Here is a 21,276-nt window from a genome sequence, read left to right on the forward strand (position 1 = left end):
GCTTCCTCTTCCATTCCTGGCAATCCTCTGAGGCGCCTGAAAAGAAGATGGCCTCGTGACCTTATATTGTAAACTGTTTTTAGAGTTCTACTACAAAAAAAAAAAAAAGGTGTAAATGGGCATTTAAGTTGTACATGAACAAAAATGGACCACTCTATCTGTAAAAGTCATAGACTTACAAGCCTAAGACTTCTTTAACTGTTAAAGTTACAGACATACAAATAAAAGATATAATATGGTTCAGGATGGTTCGCTCATTCTAAATTTGTATTTGGTATGTAATTTTTTTTTGTGAGTTAGATCAAACCTTTCATTGGGTCAAGGTTACAGATGTTGAATTTAGAATGTTATGATGATACGTGATGCGTTGAGACTAAAATGAGAAATAAACCACGATCTTATCAGTCTTACAATTAATGTTTCGGTTCGATTTTTCTCTAGGAATCATAAGCCACCGTCTAAAAGATTGGAAAAAAATCCCCCTGCTCGAAGAATTATTTTTCCACGGGTCTAATGTGGGCCATGCGCGTTCATCGGACGAGAATGGAGAGTTCTCAGGCTCAGAGGTCCTTTTTGTAGTCCGGGGTAATGGAACGTAACTCGGCCTAACCGTACAAATTGTTAACTGCCACCTGAAAAAAGGCAAGAAAATGGAAAAAACTCGTTAAAGGAGCTAAGACGACTCAATCACTGGAGCCGTCCTCCTTGACCGAGCTTCACTTTTTACTGCGAGCGGTCTCAGCTTCACGCAGGCCTTCCCTGTCTTCATCGACAGCCTGCCTGAATACCTCATCCTTCGCATGATCATATAATCACGTGACCATACCGAAATGTCAAATCTTTAAATTTAACAATTAAAGAAAATAACAGATCCGTGAAATATACTTAACTTTTTGCATCATCAGAGAAAAATAATTTGTTTATCATGAAGCGTATATATTAGACCGTTGATTCATGGTGGTCACTGGAGGAGCGCTTTGTATAAATTAATGTAAATATCAGAAAATTATTTACTTTAAATTTTAGGTCTTTATCAGAGCTAAAAAACAAAACAGGATAATAACTATAATATAGTGAGGAAAAAAACAAAAAACAGGATAACAAGAAAATTTAAAAAAATACAAATAATACCATAAAAAGGCAATTTATACGTACAGAATATTTGGTTCTATTGCACCCAATACATTAACTTCAGTCTGTTGTCATTTTAGTTAAGATTAATTTCCAAAAATTAGAAATCAAATTACTATACAATATTCCATAAACAACATAATTAGCGTTAATGTGTTCCAGTAAGGACACTAATTATTTTCTGAATTAATGATACTTTCAGTTTACATAGCCGCATCTTCTGAATTATTTACTTAAACGAACATAACTGGGACGTTCAGATGATGATACAATGTCCATATGATATGATTAATCATGATTATACAATTATGTAAGGAATATGGAAGGAAACACCAGATATAATTTTACCCGTCCCAAATAATACATCACTTTCTCTTATTTCAAGTTCAAATCCTTAGTCACCCCCTGCAGGGGAAGGCTAGATTTCGACCCCTTCATCATTTCCCATAAATCTGCATTCCTCCTTCTTCGTATTACCCCTGGAATTGCTTCCCTACCCAAAAAGCTGAGCGCCATCTGTCTTATAAATCTTGTCGGTCCCAAAGCTTCCATTAACTCTTATCTCATTATCTTCCACATTAATTTGTATAACTACGTTTAGTATCTAATTCTAGTCATCAATTATAGCTGTATCAAAACGCATAATGAAAAAAACATGAAAGAATGGTTCATATGTTTCTATAAATCCTGTTTTTTATTCAGTGAAATTAAGGTGGTAAATTTCACACTAAAGCACTAATTGCTAAACACCTAAATGTGCATCTAGATCAATATAACGTGAAAATGACTTGTTTTTTATATCTTCAACATGTACTTTTTAATTATTTGGCTCACCTAAAACTATCTACTACTCAGACAACGTCTTAATACACTGCACCCAATAACGGAATAATACTCAAACCATATTTTATCAAATCCTGATTATACCTGCCTTATAAAATGGCTGCTCCTATCATTCATTCTTCCGTAGAGTTCAATAATTATTTCAAAATATCTTATTGGCAGAACTATTTTTATTCTTAGAACAGTTTACTAAGTTGATTCAACTTCACCCACATATAAATCTACATTTTTTTTTTATATTAATAGTTTAAACATATATATAAAAAAAAAATCGTTTAAAAGTTTCTCGAGCTGAAATTAACGAGAATAAACTTTGTACCTGCCAAGAATACAAAATCTTCACAAATTTTACAAAGTCTTTTGTATATATCAATGCCATCGGAAGAGATCGGTCGGTCTTGGCTTTTTCAGATTCAAACTCCTGCCTCTTTTATTACTTATAAAATTCTTTAATATTTCGCATGTATTCATTATTTATTATTGCCAAATTTGGGGACTGATTATTTACTTTAAGTAAGCAAAATCAAAGGTACTTTAGAGGAAGAAGTATTAAAAATTCGTTTATTTAAGTCCTGTTAGACAATTTCAATCAGAATAAGATCTATCTAATATTATATACTACTTAATTTATCGAGTTTAATAAAAATCGTTTGAGTGGTTTTGAAAGAATCGATTCTCTAAAGTGGCACTTCTGGTCGATTTCAACGAAAAAGTTGCTACAACGTCACAGGAATCCATATACTTTATATATATAACTTTAGTTCCTTAAGACTTTTCGCTTTTGATCATGACTGTTCGCAAGCAGACCAGTTCGTGAGACTTGGTGTCTTAGACTTGTAGGGGTCTCGAAACGTATTTCCGTCGAAAGTAAAACAAAAAAGGATGAACTATATGAAGAAATAACTTACCGAAAATTACGTTAGATTCCGGCAATGTAAAAGCGATAAAAGATGAATTAATAGATAAATGATAAAGAGGTGGCGAAGGAGGAAGGAGCAAGTGATAATAGCAAGGCTATAGAAGCTTAGCCCCTTGAGGGGGCTGCTTGGGAATTTTACTGTCAATTTACTCTAGATTTTGGGCAGGAGTGGAGGTGAGATTTTGCATAATGGGATGGGCCGCGCGGGATTGTCTGCAGGGGGACCTCCAACTGCCTTCTTTTCCACCGCCTATATACAAATTTTCACACACTCCACCAGCCCCAAAACTGCCTTCCTCCTTCCGTCTCCTCCCTACTTCCTTCCATCTTTTATCGTCCTTCTTGGGATTCTATTGGTATCAGACAGCATGTCATAGGGTGTTGGAAAACTGCGGATCATCTGGTTTCGTTTTCACTTTTGTCGTTGCTTACGACTTCAATGAGCTCTAGCACGCTTATTCAGGTAACACAACCATCCATTCGCATAGGTCATTAGACATGATACTGCCAAGAAGCAATAAAAAAGGAAGTATATATATAAATAAACGTAGTAACGAGATATTACGTATCAATTACCCATATAAACTTCATCAGGTTCTTCGAGAAACCACTTGTTTAATTAAGATTTCGTAAAATACAAACATTTTGGGGATATGTTCATTAATAAGAATTTCATTTAATGTGTCGATACATTCCGAAATATATAATAGAATAGTATCTGAAAAGACATTCAGAAATATCATAAGCCTTGTGAAATTTGTCTGTCATTAAAAGTGATGAGTTTTTTATAAAGACGGATACACTGAAGAAAAATTTAATCCATAAGATTATTTAACTTAATACGAAATTGTAAGATTGAGATGCTTTATGATGTCCATCTAACTTATGAAGAGATTAATATTTTTTTCACTATCGGAACGATCAAAGAAGATGACAAATGGGGTGATTACTTATTCCAATGGTTTTTTTATTTCATCTGTCTTAACCAATGGAAGTCGCTAAGCTCTAGATGCTTGTATCATGCAAATGGGAATACTGCTGAAAAGATAAAGGCATTTGGCGGTTACATCTTCATTCTTCCCGGGAGGATCGAAATCTCATTTTCCGCATTTCTGTGTATGCACCTCAGAGCCTTTGAAATATTTAGATAGGGTGATACAGATGGAACGGAACATAAACGGAATATGAGAAAGCTTTGGATATTACATCTTGCCGTGGCGATTGAATCAAGAAGAAGGTTGGCGACCCCTCTGCATGGCACCCGCTGATAAAACAATCATTTCCCTTTATGCTGCTTCAGCCGCAATCCCTAAACATCCATTCTAACCGCCCTATCTATTTTGCATTCATTCGTCGATATCCCATCGTCTCAGTGTTAACATGATCTATAAAGGAACTTGGCAGAAATTCAACTTTTCCCGTTCACATCTGTTCAAGAAATGTCAACTGGGATTTTATATAAGGACTTTGTCCATCTGGCGGAAATTGATTCGTGACGTGTGAATTTCAAAAAATATATCAAACTTCATCCAACCAACGTTTAACAATTATTTCATGATCTTCATCAGACAAATAAATGAACACGTGCAGAACGAAACTTCGTTGGAAAGCTAAAAACACTTCTTATAAACAAAATCAATAGGTTGGTTGTGAAGGGGTGGCTAATTCGACCATCGGGTCACATCTGACTCGACTACAATATCGTTTTAGCCTGTTAATAAATCCAATTACGCCTTGAGAATGTCATTCTAAACCAAATGTAATACAGCCCATATGCAAATGGGTCGTCTCTGTTTATCCTGGGAGTCCCCTATCGGGGCGTATACCCCTGGGACCTGTGCCCCGTGTCGGGCCGGCCCTTAACAAGGGATTACCCCCTCCATCTGATCAGGATCATTAGATATAATAATGGGCGGGCTCAACTCCTCCCCTCATTGTGTTTATTTTTCCGCCAAGCTCGGCAATGATTACTTGGCAGCATTTTCCCCTTGTTCCAATTAGTCGGCTTGAGGTGGCCTCATTAGTTTTGTGACGCCTACGCCCTTCCACGATTGGCTGACGTTGCAAGTCGAGAACATCATCCGCCAATCCGGAAACTCCTACCCTGTTATTAGCCACCCTTCAACGCCCGAAACGTCACTCTAATTGCGATTGTAGCAGATGGATATGAAAAAAAATCTTTAGAAACGTATCGACGTGCGCTGGCATTCTTACATTTTAATCATCCAGGAACAGTATTTACGATAGTTAATGTATGGATTTTTTTTTCTCATAAAATGAAATATGGAAGGATTTTTTCTCAACGCCACTTTTGGTAGCCGCAACACTGGTGCCAACTACCCGTAGAGGCCGATGCTCGGGTGGAATAAAGAAACTGGAGGCTGAGATTGTTGCCGGGTACAGCTGACGTGGAATGGAGCTAGTTATGGAGCGGTAACTCACAGGCGTGGCTATATTAAACAGGCGGCGGGTGGCGGTGCTCCATATGGCTGCCCAATCTTCCCTTAGCAACTAACTCCACGGCTCTGTCATCGCCTATAACAAATGCCTCCTTCAACTCCCTATTCTCCAAGACGTATATATAACGCGCCTGATTCCTACTTGATTACATACGGAAAGTAAGATCTACAAAACTTCCAGAGTAATTAATGAAATATGATTATACACAAATTCAGATAAAAACATAATCATGACGAGAGTCTTGCAATGATTTTTCCCCAAAAACTGATACTTGAAATATATAATGGCTTATACTGGCACCTGTAGAGAAATAATAAAAACAAGATCCCAACAAATGGTCCAGAATCTCAAAGAATTTTCATAATTTTAAGATTACGCTTTTGTTTTAATTTTGTTAGTATAAATGTTCTTATAACTATAATAACCAACCGTAAACGACTAATTAGTAATTGGAGCAGATTCGTTTAATTGAATATTCATATACTTTAAACGGATTAACTATCCTTCCAGTGTGCTAACCATCAACTAGTCAGTTATAAACATAAGATTCATACAAAACACATTTTGTGTGTATGCCAATTCTTTAAATGTTTCCACCGGTTGACGGAGTATGAAGTATGTGCTAGCAGTCACACACAGAAACCCCAATAAAACAGCCACGTTTTCTCCTCACCGCAACAGATGAAAATTCATGAAAATTTTTATGCGAGTGCCGGTGTAGGCAATTTTCCGCATGCTAGCTTGTAAAATTGATTTGTGAATGCGGTTGGAGGGGGATAAACCGCCAACTCACCAGCTTACATGTACCGCCTCTCCACAGGTCCGTTCCGTTGTCGCTGCAAGCGATTGAAATTTAGTTTCTATTGTGCGTTGCGCTTAGTAATTCATTCACGCCGTTCCACGGGACTGATACCGATAATAAGCGTGGTGACAGCGATAAACCGGGTTTCGTTAAGTTTTCGTAAACAGTGGTATTTAGAAATAAAGCAAGATTTTGGATACTTTTGGTCGTCTTTAACTAAATGAGGTCCTATTATACTTTCGGATATGGGTGTCCTCCAGATTAGAGATGGGGACTTACAAATTATTAGCAAGAAAGCTATGGGTAATAAACAACACGCTACTTAAAATCATTAATTGTTTTAATAACATATTTGAAAAGTAAACACTAAGTATTTAACATTGAATAGAGAAAAAAAATCTCTATTTTTGATTAGCGAAATGGTGAATTACTTCTTCAAATTCTATTTCCTTATAAACACCAGTAACTACTTCTTTCTTGCAGCAATAGTAAATCTAAGTTCATTTTAATTTATCTAGCACAGGAGTTAGGGACTCAATGAATCGCCTGAAATTTTTAAACCTATAGGCGGCCCCAGCGGGAGGCAAGGGCAGAAACTGCCTCCCCCCTCTCGAAATATAAAAACAAAATACTAATTAAATATTTTTTTTAAGTAAATAATTTTAATATCTAATAAAGCACTGCTATAATTACATATAAGTTTCTTAAAATGTTGGTTTCATTCGCCTTTTCCGTGCTGAAATGTCACAACCACAACGACCATGGCTTGCTCCCCTAGTTTTGATCCCGAGTACGCCCTTGGATGTATAGTGCATTTATAGTGAACATATATCACAATTACGTTATAATTTTCCTTTATGTTTTTAAAGTTTATATGGTATAACTTTTCATAAAAAATCTTCATATACTCAATTCCAATAAATAATTTAAAACTTAAAATGACTTTTAGAAGTTAGTCTCAACTTTTTTATTATAGCCTTGATAAAACTCAAAAAAAAATTTTAAACATATTTCAATTAAAAATGTTCAATTTTTTCATTGTACTATATATTTTTCCTTTGTGTTGCAGCACCCATATCCTTCAGAAGACCAAAAGAAGCAATTAGCACAAGATACCGGACTAACTATTCTTCAAGTCAACAATTGGTAAGTGAACTCTTGCACTAAGGGGGAGGCAGCTGGATAGATAAGATGATAAAAAAAAAAAAAGGGCAATTTCTTGCCGAGCTATCTGATAAAGGGGACATCTTGTCGGAACGAGCTGAGCAGTGCTTTCGTTAACTTATCTTAACCCCAGCCTCAGCGATCCGAATGAAAAATTGTCCTTGCCTTTTGAGGGAAATCCCTTTTCTGAATTTTTCTATTTGGATCCTTCCATTGCAGTTTTGAAATACAACAGCAAAAGCAAATAAATAACGGCCATAGTCTATAAGTCGCTAAGAGATTCAAATTATATAAAATCAGAGTATATAGGAATACCTAGAACTAGTAAGTTGCTATTCTCTGTGAGTCAAAGTTCCATCGTTATTTATGCATTACCTTAGTGTATTATAATTTTTTTTTGTATTATCTTTAAATCTAATTATTTTATGACGGGAATTTTTATATTAAATACTGAATATCCGTTGAGTATTGAGGTTTCGATTTGAATTATGCACCTTTAGTGAAACGACTACTATGAACGATGAAAGATTTCTTTTTTTCGTGAAACCACCGCATTTTTAAATTGGTATGGAAATCCGAAGATGCCAAAGAAATCGATTTTGTAAATTTATACTGGATTTATATTTTCTTGCTAACGTATTGTATACTACTCTTCCAGGATTGTTTGAAAGGATGGACTAAAACATCTTTGTCTAATACAACGATCTAATTACTTTTATTATTAGACGACCAACTAGGAAAGAAGATGGAAACTGAAGAGCAAAGGATAAGATGAAGGAACGGAAGGTTCGAGTCAATAGGCGAGAGGTCGCCCATCCAATTACTTTTTGTTTGGGTCTGGCGGGGAACGGGAACCCTCTTGTATGGAGTGATTTTCAGCAAATCTCATTTGGCCTTGGACAACAATTAGTTCCCCCAGTGGCCGTAATTAGAACGATTAATCAATGGCAGCATCTGCTCCCCCACAATATATTTCTCCGGGACCCTTCAATCTATTTAAAATCCACTCTTATTGTTATAACTCCCCAAATGATAAAGTTACAATTCCCTGGAGTCAGGTTGCTCCTCGGTTCTAGGCGAGGGTTCAATGCAAAGAGGAATAATGTGGAACTGTAGAATAAACTTTAATTACCTGATTAGAGTATATTCAACTAATACTACTGTTTTTCTTTTTATTAGCTTTGCGTCTCTATAAATGATTTTTCCTTCTTCGAAACTTTCAATAAAAAAGTAAATAAGGTAGTTTACAATTTTAAATGAAATAGTTTTGCAGTGATATTAATAAATTAAGAGCGAATAAATAAATAATTTACTAATTAAATTACTTAAATTTCCTTTTTATTTTATTTTATCTTAACTTAGTTTCATTTTGTATCTTTTTAGCCCTGATGAAGCCCTACAAAGTGGGGCGAAACGTTGGAAAATAAAATAGTTGTAAACTATTTTCGTTTCACTTGACCGCAACCCTGACCATCTTCCTATATATACTTAAATTTCCGTTGAAGTTAATTTCAACATTGGCCGTGTTAAAACCAAATACATAAAAAATTGTATCCACCCGATGTGGATATTTACCGCTCACGCTAACAATAAAAAAAAATTAAATTTAAATTCACAGTGCACAGATTAATCTATATTATGTCAATACAGGAAAGGATTAGACCCACAATATCGGATTCGTTGATAAGAATGGTTGGTCTCGCTTTGCACATCTCACATCAGTAAAAGGCTTGTAGCAACCTACAATTCAGTAATCAATTAACTAACTTAGACTATTTCAAAAGGATTTTATAAACACCAATTAATATTTTGATATATTAATAATGCGAAATAACTTCAATGTTATTAATTATAAAATAAACCAATTTTATCATTAATGCACTTACAAAATAAATAATTATTAATTTATATATGTCCTAATATACTAATCATAAAATTAAACGAAATTTAGTTATTAAACACTAGTTACTTCATTCAATTATGTTATTTACTGTTAATACGATACAGGTATGTTTTTCTTAAAAGGGTTGGATAATACCCGCGTCTTTCACGGGAAAGTTAAAACCATTCTCCCAAGGTGGTTGGCAGAGTTTCCCTTGTTGAAGTTAGCCAAGTAAATTATATAAGGCTTAAATTAAAATCCCAGGTTTTAGGTAAATTTATAGCCAACTCCGGCTTTGGCTAATTGTTTTAAAAGGAAGGGTTCCTCTTCTACTCCGTTAATACTCCCTTTGCATATAAATCCAAAGAGCTCCTTTTAATTCAGCCGATATTTCAAGGCCCCATTCTAGCTAGTCGTTTAGGCGGGCTACATACTCACGGCTATTTGGAAATTAAATGCTAAATCCCTTTTCTCGAATGGTTTTCACCGCCAAAGTAAGAAAGTGTTTGAATTTGGAATTTAAATAATGTTGAAATCCCATCCACCCGAATTAGTTCAAATTTTACGATATTACTTATCATCTCTACTCCAAAGCTGTCAGCAAACTACCAACCCAAAGGCGAAGACATTTACAACAGCCTACGTTTCGGAGACAAGGATATAGTGAGGAAGTACAATAAAATTAGAACATTTTGAACTGAAGAAACCAAGTTACTGGACCCGTTGTTTCTTTAGAATAATGATAATAAGAAAACATGTAAGGAACCGACGATTCATTGGTTAAAATATATTAAGGAAAGGTCCTACATTGTTTTTCACTGTATAATAAAAAATTGTTGTATCGCATAAATTTCACTTACAACTCAGGAATAAGAAAATTTCAAACAATAAATGTTTATTTAATAGTATAATAGCATTGTTTCTGACAAGAATACACCATTATAACAAATTCATATACTATAATTGGAATCGAGAGTCTATTATTTTACAGTCTTTAAACTGCATACCCATTTTTCTCCATTACTTAATTATCATATTCTGTCATAGTTCATAATAATACATTTTTTATTACTATTAACAATTAATTAATTAAAATAGGTAATTATTTCAAATAAACAAAATTATAGGTACTTTAAAGGAGGATTTTTTGAAAATTCGGCATTTAAGTACTGATAAACTATTTTAATAAGGATAAAACATAGCTGATTGTACATTGATGTACCGAGTTTGATCAAAATCGTTTTTGAGCCATTTTTTAGAAAATCGAAAAAATGTGAAAAAAAAATCGATTTTATATATTGGCACACACTGTGAATTCAATTTTATCTGAAATTGTTGCAGTAGTATCCCAGGGACATACCAGCCTTAAACATGTAATTTCAGTTTTCACTTTTAGAGGATTGCAAGAGAAGTATTGCTATATATTTCCTATATAGGTGAACTAAAGTAAAACAGAATGGAAACTCATAGTTAATCATCAATAAAACTGCAGTTCTAACATAAAAAAATGGAAAAAGATCAATTAACAAAAGATTATTTTAAAAAATGGAATATTAACTATTTCGGATCCGTTTATTAAAAATATAGAATATATAATTATTACATATTTTATTTATTTATTTAATACCAGATTGGTCTGATGGATGATATAACCGTTTTTTTTAATTGATTATGGGAGGGGGATATAGTCTCGTACAAAAGACCCTTATATATAGAACCTTAACTATATACAATGTTATAATTAAAAGAAAATAAGATAAAATAAATAGATAAAAATAATGATCCTTAATAAAAGAGAATAGTAGAATTAATAACAAAAAATAACGACAATTGTAGACCTAGTAAAACGAACAAATTATTACATAAATGATATTTCATTATTATTATTATTTTTTTTTTTTTAATTTCATATTATTTCTGATTTGAGAGTATTAATATTTTTTCAAATCATCCTTCTTGACCAAGCATTGTTTTAGAAATGTTACAATTATGAATCCATTAAGGTTTTTTAACAATATTTTCTCCACGTGTATTAAAATAAATTGGCATTACAGGCTTTAATAAATAATTTACCTCAATCCACGAGCTTTATTGATTTTTATTTTATTATTATCTATTTATTTAGGTTTAGATTCATTATTAAAACTGGAATGTATGTAAAAATAAATTTTATTTTCAATTAATATAAGTTACCAAATTGATTGAAATACATAAATTATTCTTGAGTAGACGCAATTTTGTTTATGTATTTGAAACAACTGACTATTATTGTTGGTTTTTACGACAAGCTTTCTCTAATACAAGGTCCAAGTGAAATAAAACGTAGGAATAAACAACAACTATTATTTACTTTTGTTTCTTTTTCTTTACTTTTTGTATTTTCATTGGGAGGTAAAATTATAATTAAAATTATTTTTAAAACATTAAGATTAAGAAATAGGGTAATACTCCAGAATCCTTAGTTGCTATAGATATTTATCCTGCATATATCTAACGTCGTAACTTCTTGCGATTTTGTTAACGCCGAGAATTGTCTTGGATAGATTACATTACTCTATTACTGCAGTTTTGGGCCATGTTAAGAGTTGATGACCTCTTGCAAAAGATTTCCGTTGAAACTTTAATTATAATATTAAAAAAAGGTAATACAACACTTAAAGATTAATTATAAAAATTTTTTGAGTATTTCGATCACAAACTATTTCAGATTGAAAAGTGCCACCGATGATATATCGTTACCTACTTACTTTCCGCATTACAAGAGTATGCTATCTCAAAATAAATTTATAAAACGTCATACATATTCCAATTATATCTCTGGATGATAAATGAAAATCACTACGCAAAGGTTTAGTATTTATTAAAAAATACTTGATACTTGAAAAAAAAAATCGAAATAATTATACCAGGCCTAAAAGAAAGAAGAAGAAAATTAAATATGGATGGTCAAGGGTCTTCGGTCCAATTTTCAGAGGAAAGCAATGGATAGGCGGAGGAATACTTTTTTAATCAATATTTAGATTCTACGTAGCTTTAAACGTAAACCCTTTAATTTTGGAGGAAGAAAATATTCTTTTTCTATTATTGCTTAAAATATTGTTGCTATATAAAAGAAATATTTTTAGGTTTTGGGGATTTAATTTTGTTAACTACTGGAGTCGTCATTTCGATAAATTATCGAATCAATGATTTTTTTACCTAAAAACCTGTAAGAAACAAAGAAATTTATTTTCTGCATAAAATAAAAAAAAAAAATACAATATAACTCCCCCCCCCCCCTCTATAGTAAAGGTTATTCTTATTAGCTCCATGTTTGCCGCAAACTTCCCGATTCTTTATGTCTCTTTAGCATATCTTGTAAGCGTTACCTAGTGTTTATATTTGAAGGACGTGCCTTCTAGTATATTAAAGCGACATACTCTTGGTATAGGTTAAATTTCAATTACAAGACACATTGTCATTAACAAGCATGAAATCGTCCTTCTCCTGTAGAAAAATTTCTTCAGGCAGCACCGGGGCATTACGCCATTATATGTGAAAATCGATTCTCTCAGCTTCGGCTCAAAATTATTCTGTACTACGCGATAATTGATTGTCAATGATAATGAGTAAATACATGGGGCGTTAATAGCTTCATTAGGTTAAATCAACGTGTCACAATTAAGAATTTTTTTTCAAACCATTTCATTTGCTTAATATCAGTGAAATAATCAGTGAAAAGGTCTTCAAGGTTATGTATAATATAAAATATATTAAATATTGCTAACTTTTCAAATCTAGCTATATGAACTACTTGTAAAACACCAAAACAAATATAAGAATTTAGTTATCAAGAGAACAATTATAATTAATAGCCTATTGGAAAAGAAAGTGGAGTGAAGTATGTGAGATAGCGGTTAGTCCGGAGTATATAAGAAAATCTGCAACATTAATTTAACTCATTTACTGGCTAAAAATTAAAATCTAATACAAAACATGGTATAAACGTGGTATTTATTTTTATATATAATGAAATTAATTTATTGGAGCAATTTAATATAATTTAAAACCATTTTTTTTTTTTTTAATACATGATTTAATTTAAGTGTATAAACGATTTTTCAGTTTTTTAAGAGTAGACACAAAGTCAGTTATATCCTTTTACTGCTACTTATTATATACCTAATATAAGCAATAATAAGTATTTTCTCAGCAATTAATTTATTAATTCATTTATTCGGGCTCTAGAGTATATCACACAATAATGAATGTTACGCAAATTCAGCATTCTTTATGATAAAGCGTATTGTAAATTCATTCTAATATGCTACAGCTGATCAAAAACCGTTGAGATCATGACATACCTCATGTCACAACTTTTACCTTTCCTCAATTTGTAATAAAACTTTTGAGAGATTTCAGAGTGTATATATTTGGAATCTTCCATACCCCAATAGCATATGTAACTACGTCGTCAGGGAATGGGAAGTCACACCCCAATCGAGTTGAATTAAACATATTCAAATAGGATTAGAACAAGCAGCCTTAAAGAGAGTATGGTTGTTTTAGAAATTCAATCCAGGTCCGAGTTGTACATGTTGTGTTATTGTCGTATAATGGATTTATTGATCGTATAAGAAGCGAGACGGCGCAGGTGGTCTGCAGCTGATGGCTGATCCCTCAGCCAAATGAAGATTTACACTCGGTTCTATATTGTTGGGGCACTTTACCGGCGATAAATATTCGTCCAAGAGGAAGCAGCCAGTTGACCAGTCTGTCAGCCGACCACTTGCTCCGAAAGAAGATCCATCGTTGTTGAGGGTGTCTATCCTCTTAGGATCCTCATTGACAGGCTGCTAAACCTTCTTTCAAATATTGAACAAGACGAAAGGGGGATAAATAGATTAATTCTATCAGTTTTGACGTATTTTATCTTATTCATACGATTGTCGTTACACCTCAACTTGTTACTTTCTTGGAAAATGGACAGCGCTTTCAAAAGTTCGTTTTAAGAAAATAAAAGGTGGAGATATTGTTTTGTTAATATTTCAATGTTGGAAGAGCATAAATGAATACTTGTAAAAACATAAGAGCTGCATTAAATGAATCGATATATATTTCAGGAATAATGTTTGTAACAATAATATCTAGAAAAAAATTCTTAATTTTTTAAAATTTAAATCGTTTAGAAATAACATTGCACATACCTAGATAAGAACAAATATCTAGGCAGCGTTGTCTGAGGCAGCAATGGCTACCGCTTTGCTCGGTGAGGTATTGCCTATCGATTTGCTACAGACGGGTAAGCCTTGACTTAATGGCTCGCCAAATAGGCTTCCAAACACCTTTTTAATGAACATCCGCCCCTTCCTTCTCCCCACTTTTTACCTTAATTGACACTTCCCCTCCCTCACATCTTCCATAATCCCAATCCCTGCCCATCTGTCCCCTGCCTTTACTGCTTCCCATTTTCACTCCTATTGTTTCAACATTTGAGGACATCCTGAATAAAACTATGTATATGAGCTAGAAATGTTAGATCAATCTTAATTAAACAAAAACATATATAAGTGATTTAGCTTAATAAGTAATCCTTAATATTAGAAATTTAAAATAAATAAATTAATTAACCGTAATATACCCAGTGCCAAGTTCTATATGGAGATTCATTTAGGAGGTTATAAATATAATACTTTCAAAAGTATGATTGGCACTATTATGATAAAATTACTAATTCATTAATCTATAGTGTTCTATCGCTGGTAATGCTGTGATAGTGTCGGATCACTTAGTTTGATCTCGATTACACGCTTTATCAATTCCATATGCATTTTAGAACGATATTTGTTCAATATGCTCAAATCACATTTTTTCCCGTTTTGTAGTAATAACATTAAAAACCAACATTTTAATGATTAATAAGATATTTTCGAGTCCATATATACAGTTTATACCGTCTGCCACTTCATCTTCTGAGATCTGTTTTATTAATAATGGTGTTTATAGGTTATTTTCAAATCATATTTATTTCTACTTCAATCAAAATGAAACCAGTCCAATAACAGATCCGTAGTCGGAAGTCAATAGATAATAATGAAGATGGTTGAATAGCATATTGATTTTGAAACTCAATGTTTTCTATGCCCAACAACTCCCAATGAATAAAACCATCCCTTTTCATTCAATTTTGGAAAATGATTAAAATAAAATAGATTTTTAAGGGTTGAATTGTCCATAAATAGCTAATTGTTATTAATCGAAGCCAAGTACTCTTCGATTACGGATGTATGGTTGTCTAAATGCTCTAATTAACTACTTCGTAAGATTATTACGGTCCTCCAGGTTTAAACTGGGTCTACCCTTCCTTTGGCAGATTATGGTTCCTAAGCTTCTTTCTGAACCAAACTATTTCCACTTTATCCCGACCTTGCGACCTATATCCTCTTCCCTCAGAACTGTAGCATATGATAAATCCGTCCTAATCCGTTACTCAATCCTCTGGAGATCCCTCCCTCTTAGCATTCGTCATGCTACTTCCTCCAAGACATTCAAATCCCTTCCTTTCCACCGCCTCCTTTCCAGTCTAACTGAAGAAAATTGGTTCGTGAGTAGGTATTTAGTTTATTTTGTGTTTGGATTAAAAAAATTTAATTTTTCTAGAGGAGTTTTAAGAAATGAGTCAGCACCATCTCCTTCAAGATATGTTTTTTTTACCAGAGATATGTTTTTTATTCGGTGATATATGGAATGACCAAAATCAACAGTTCCGTAAGAACTGTATGCTAATAATAAAACTTTTTTTAGTATTTTTATCGAAATTTTTAGTATGCATCAAACGAAATGAGTAGATGTAGAAATTTATGGTGGTAAATAAATAAATTAGGTATGAACGTTATTTATATTTTACCAATAAATAACTTGTAATGTATATAGAATTTTGACGGCGAATAATTTAAAGTTTTTTGTCCGAAGAGCACCACTTTTATAATATTGTCTGGTTTTTTTTATTGTTTACAAAATAGTCTCTCGTCTCAAAAAAAAAAAAAAAAAAGTGGTTAATGATTTATTTGGCGAATATAGAGGTTAGTGAAGGAGTAAAAAATGAAATTTTCCATACTGATTTCGCTCAGTAAATCTCGAAATCAGGATTGGATGACACTATGACATATGCTAAAATAATGCATCCATTCATAGACTTGAAAATTTATATGTTTCTTTTTTTCTCTGTAGTAATTAGAAGATACCACCAATTGATAAATTTGCCATTGTTTATTAGCATTATAAAAATAGTTCTATTTGTTTCAACGGGGCATTTATTGCCATATTTTACTGTAATTTATGACCCTAAATAAATTGGCCAGTTTTACCGATAGTTTTATCGACTTGGTCTAAATCCCGTTTTTACAAACTGAGGGAAAATATTTTGTTTTTTTTTTTGGTGGTTTCTTACCGGGTAGAATATTTGATAAAATTCTGGTCACGACTCGGGGTGGAAGGGGGCAATAACCAAATGGAAAGGGGGGGATTTTCCCTTGAGGTCATACTCCTCAAATTATTTCTCCGTGGTAAGCTCTTCCTTTTGATTCTGTCGGATCCCTCGGTGGATGTTTTATTATTCCTTCAATCGATTATAATGCAGAATCGTAAGTTGAATATATTGAATGTATCAATGTGTGCAGAAAATATTGAACATACCGCATTCCTTGAATAGTGGAACATTTCCCAAATGAAAAAAAAAATGATATGGTCGGACCCCCTTGTGTCTTTCTTCTTTATATAATTTTTTTTATATGAGCTTTTACACTCTTCTATTTATATTCCAATTAATACAATACAATAACTGTATTATATTTTACAATGTTTGCATCTTGTTCAAACTTAGCCCTGATGAAGATGATGAAACATTTTTTAATAAGGTTTTTTATTACTATTTATTGACCGCCAACTGGTCTATGGTCCTATAACGAGATTCTTACTTTCTACAAAATTCAGCATCTCGAACAAAATCAATTTCCTTCATCAAAATCTGGAACCTCTAGAAAAGCTAAAGGATAGTTACCAAAGGTAAGAGCTTGGGTATTTCAAAGAATTATTCTTCTCTCGAACCTTAATAAGTTATATTTAATCATTTTTAAAACTACAAATAGTTAGTAGTGGGTGTTTAAAGTTGAATGTTCCATCTTCTAATTCTCTCCAATCCTTGGGCATATTCTTGTTAATTCTTAAAACTCTTTTCATAAAAAATATTGAATGTCTGTAATCGGGTCTATCATCAAAGAAATCGAATTAGTGAAGTACAAATGACGGCTTTAGAAGTCCCTTTTTTAAAGCAATTTTTCAAAATACGATATAATTTCATTCTGTAAGTATGAAATATTTATCGAAATGCATAAGTTTTAATAAACTGAGCTTTTTTTAAAAACAATTGTTTTTCTGTACCCACATTGATTCTAGCGTAAGCTTCAAAAATATAGTTGTAGTTTATTAATATTATTAACAGTTGTATAATATAATAAAAATAATTTATTTGTTAGCAAGTCATAACATATATATCAGTCTAAAACTATCTCTATCTAAACGTCTAGACAGATATGCCTATAGAATAAGTCGTAGAATAATAGCCAATCTATCACTAGCTACCTATAACTTAGATTTAGTAAATGATTTCGATTGAATATGGTGTTTTTTTTTTTTATTTAAAACAAACTGTGCATTTGTATCGATTTCTGTTTAACAATCTCATTTGCGGTTAGAACTTAATTAACGAACCGAAATCCAATGCGGCCTATAAGACCAAGGCGAGAGGCATTGGTTACTGAGGGTGAATAGGGGGGGGGGATGGCGGAAGGAGGACTGAAAATTAGAGACAGCATCCCTAATTAGATCCGGAACACATCATGGATTAGGAAGTCGCGACCATTTAACTAATTGTCTCAGCTCAAAGTTCTCCTTTATACCGTTTCCTTATTGGCGGGGTGCCCCTGCTTCTTACACTCCTAACTGCCCCCTCGGCTCCAATCTTGGCCCATTTACCCTAACCCTTATCGTTATGCTCAGCTTGACCCTCTGCGAAATTAGCACGGGGAAGGAGTTACTTTCAGTTAATCACACAGCTTATTATAGACATCGGATATGTCAGCGAACATATCTGAGGAAGGTAATTATAAAAGTTATAATTGGGTTATTCAGTGAACAAATATCAAAAGAAAAAAGTTTAAATAAAAAAGGAATTATTATTGACCATAGTAATTCTTAATACAGCCTCCTAATATTCTATTGTGGGTATGTTGAACCAGCTAAAATAGATATATATCTTTGTAGAGTTCCACATTAATGGCAATCCCATATTCGTGGTTCCCCATCCTTTAAATAAATACTAAAATCCACAAGAATAAACAATAGTTAAAATATATAACACAGTTTTCATTGTTGATTTATTATTTCATGTTCGTTAGTACTTGCTCTGACATAATTTATCTTACGAACCTCTTACTTTAAAATTGAGCCTCAGAAATTTCGAAAAAATAACCGTTTATTTTAGAGTACAATTACGCAATCATAAATATCTTAGAACGATTCACAAATTGTCGGTCTCGGTTCCATTAAAAAAAGTTTTGTTGGCTTATAATTACAAGATTATTTCAAATAGATTGACAAAAGAAAAAATATTTTTATAGTAATCTGTCCTTTTACATTTTAGTTTTGTTTTTTTTCCTCTGTATTAAGTTAATGTTTCGGTTGTAGTCTATTCTAGCAGAACCTGATATTTTCTAACCCACCAAAAAGATTTATCTTGATACTTTAAAGTCAAATTTGCATTATAGGGTTAATTATATGAAGTTTATTGAAAGTTTAATCTTTTTTTTTTCTACGAAGGAAAATTCACCTACACTGTAATATAAAAATCAGTAATCAACTAACTTATGATTCATTTTATCAAAAACGTTTATCTGAAGAGTTTTAGATTTTTCTGTGTTCAATCAAACTTATTTAAATTACTAAAGGGAATAGTAATGAAAAAAAAAAATTGAAATATTACATTTCATAGCCCTGATGAAGCCCTGCAAAGTGGGGCGAAACGTTGGAAAATAAATAGTTGTAAACTATTTTTATTTCTCCTTTGACCGCAACCCTCACCATCTCCCTATATATCAATTTTTACGGTCAACTATACATACATATATATGAAATATTACATTATTCAATAATCAATCGTATTCCTACAATTTTGTTCGGTGTAATCAAAAGTGTTATTTTCGATGACATAAGTAAAAGTAGTTCTAATAGTACAAGAGCCGGGAAGAAAAAAAGGCAGTTATCTCACCCCAATTTTTGATTACTTCAATAAAAACTATGTATAAATACTAGTCAAAATTGATGAGTCTGCCAAGTGTAGGTAGGGGGATTGAAAATGGCAGCTGTTTCAAAACCTTAAAAAAACATTGATTTTTCATTCGGAGTCTTTATCTAAAAAACTACCAACAACACTAGAAAATATAATAGAACATTATTTAAAGAAAAGTAAATTTTCTGAAATATTAGCCCTTAAAGAGCTATTTACGTCCAATAGTTCTCGAGATATAGCTTTTTAAAAAGCAAAATTTCTTAAAAATTTACTGAAAGATTAGTAGTTAGTGAATTTATTTTGAGAAATCTATATCTCAGGAAATATGTGACTTACAGATGTCTATTAGCACTCAAATTAAAGCTAGTTTAATTTTAATGGACTATAAAGAAGTTTATGACCTTTACCTTCGTAGCAATAGTAGTTTTCATGATATTTGCTAAAATAAATTGATTTATAGTTGTTTGGACAATAAGTTTGATTTATGAAAATTTTATTTCAGAAACCATTGGACATACCGATGTCTGCCAGTGCTCAAATTAAAGCTAGTTAAATTTACTATAAAATAGTTAATTATCTTAATCTTTATAATAGTAGTTTTTATGATATTTGACAAAATAAACTCACAAAATGTTAATTTCTAGTTGTTCGTATAAAATATTGGAATTTTGAAAAAATATATCTCTAGATCCATAAGACGCACATATGTCTTGTGTCACATATGTTTATGACACTTATCTTCGTAGGGGTAGTATTTTTTATGATATTCACATATGAATATAAATTTGGCAAATGAAAATTTGTCCGAACAACTATAAATCAATTTATTTTAGCAAATTTCATGTAAACTATTACTCCTACGAAGATAAACATCATAAACTACTTTATAGCTCATTAAACTAGCTTTAATTTGAGTGCTAATAGACATCTGTACGTCAAATGGTTTTTGAGATATAAATTTTTCAAAATAAATTCACTAATTACTGATCTTTTAGTACGTCCCATACAACATTTTTATGAAATGTTGCTTTTTAAAAAGCTATATCTCGAAAACTATTTAACGTAAATAACTCTATTAGGGCTCATATTTTAGCAAATTTACTCTTCTTTAAATGACGTCATCTTAGGTTTTCTTGTGCTGTTCCTACTTTTTAAGATATAGAGCTCCGAATGAAAAATTAGTTGTTTTTTATCGCTTTGAAACAGTCGCCATTTTTTATTCCCGCTACCTCTACTTGGCAGACTCATCAATTTTGAATATTAATTATACATAGTTTTCATTAAAGTAATCAGAAATTAGGGTGAGATAACTGCTTTTTTTCTCCTCTTCGGCTCTTGTACTATTACCCCAAATAACAAGGTTTACCGAGCGCGACCGCAAATCATAAATTTGTCCCTACTCTCCGCTTGGTCACAGCAGGTCAAAAGAAAATGGAAAGGACGAAAATAACCGAGCTGGAATCGAAGGCCTTCCAGTTCCGATCCAATCAGTAGCAAAAGAAAATAACAGAAAAATGGAGTTTCATTAAAAGGGCTAATAACGCTGCTAGGGATTAGCTTTAATATTTCCAAAAGATGAAAATATTCCAGGAGGCAGCTTTGAGGTATTATTTCATTGTCATTTGTGTTTTATTTACGATTTGACAAGGGGTGCAGGTATAGCGCGCCGGTCCTATCTGTTTCCCTTATTTATGGCCCTGCCGCTCCCCAGCCTCGCACGTTTTTTCATCTCTCTCTCCTTTCCTCTTTCC

General features: G+C 32.6%; 1 protein-coding gene across 3 annotated transcripts in view; it reads left to right on the forward strand.

Moving 5' to 3' along the window:
* hth (homothorax) overlaps positions 1 to 21,276 on the forward strand; it is a 321,058-nt gene that overhangs the window by 276,120 nt on the left and 23,662 nt on the right. For all 3 annotated transcript variants that reach the window (XM_067045908.1, XM_067045909.1, XM_067045910.1), the window contains exon 10: positions 7,225 to 7,301. In XM_067045908.1, the coding sequence (XP_066902009.1) occupies positions 7,225 to 7,301 (77 nt within the window). The remainder of the gene's footprint in view (positions 1 to 7,224; positions 7,302 to 21,276) is intronic.

Source organism: Halyomorpha halys, unplaced genomic scaffold (assembly GCF_000696795.3).
Source record: "Halyomorpha halys isolate HHAL.00 unplaced genomic scaffold, Hhal_1.1 Scaffold447.1, whole genome shotgun sequence".
NCBI classification, from domain to species: domain Eukaryota; kingdom Metazoa; phylum Arthropoda; class Insecta; order Hemiptera; family Pentatomidae; genus Halyomorpha; species Halyomorpha halys.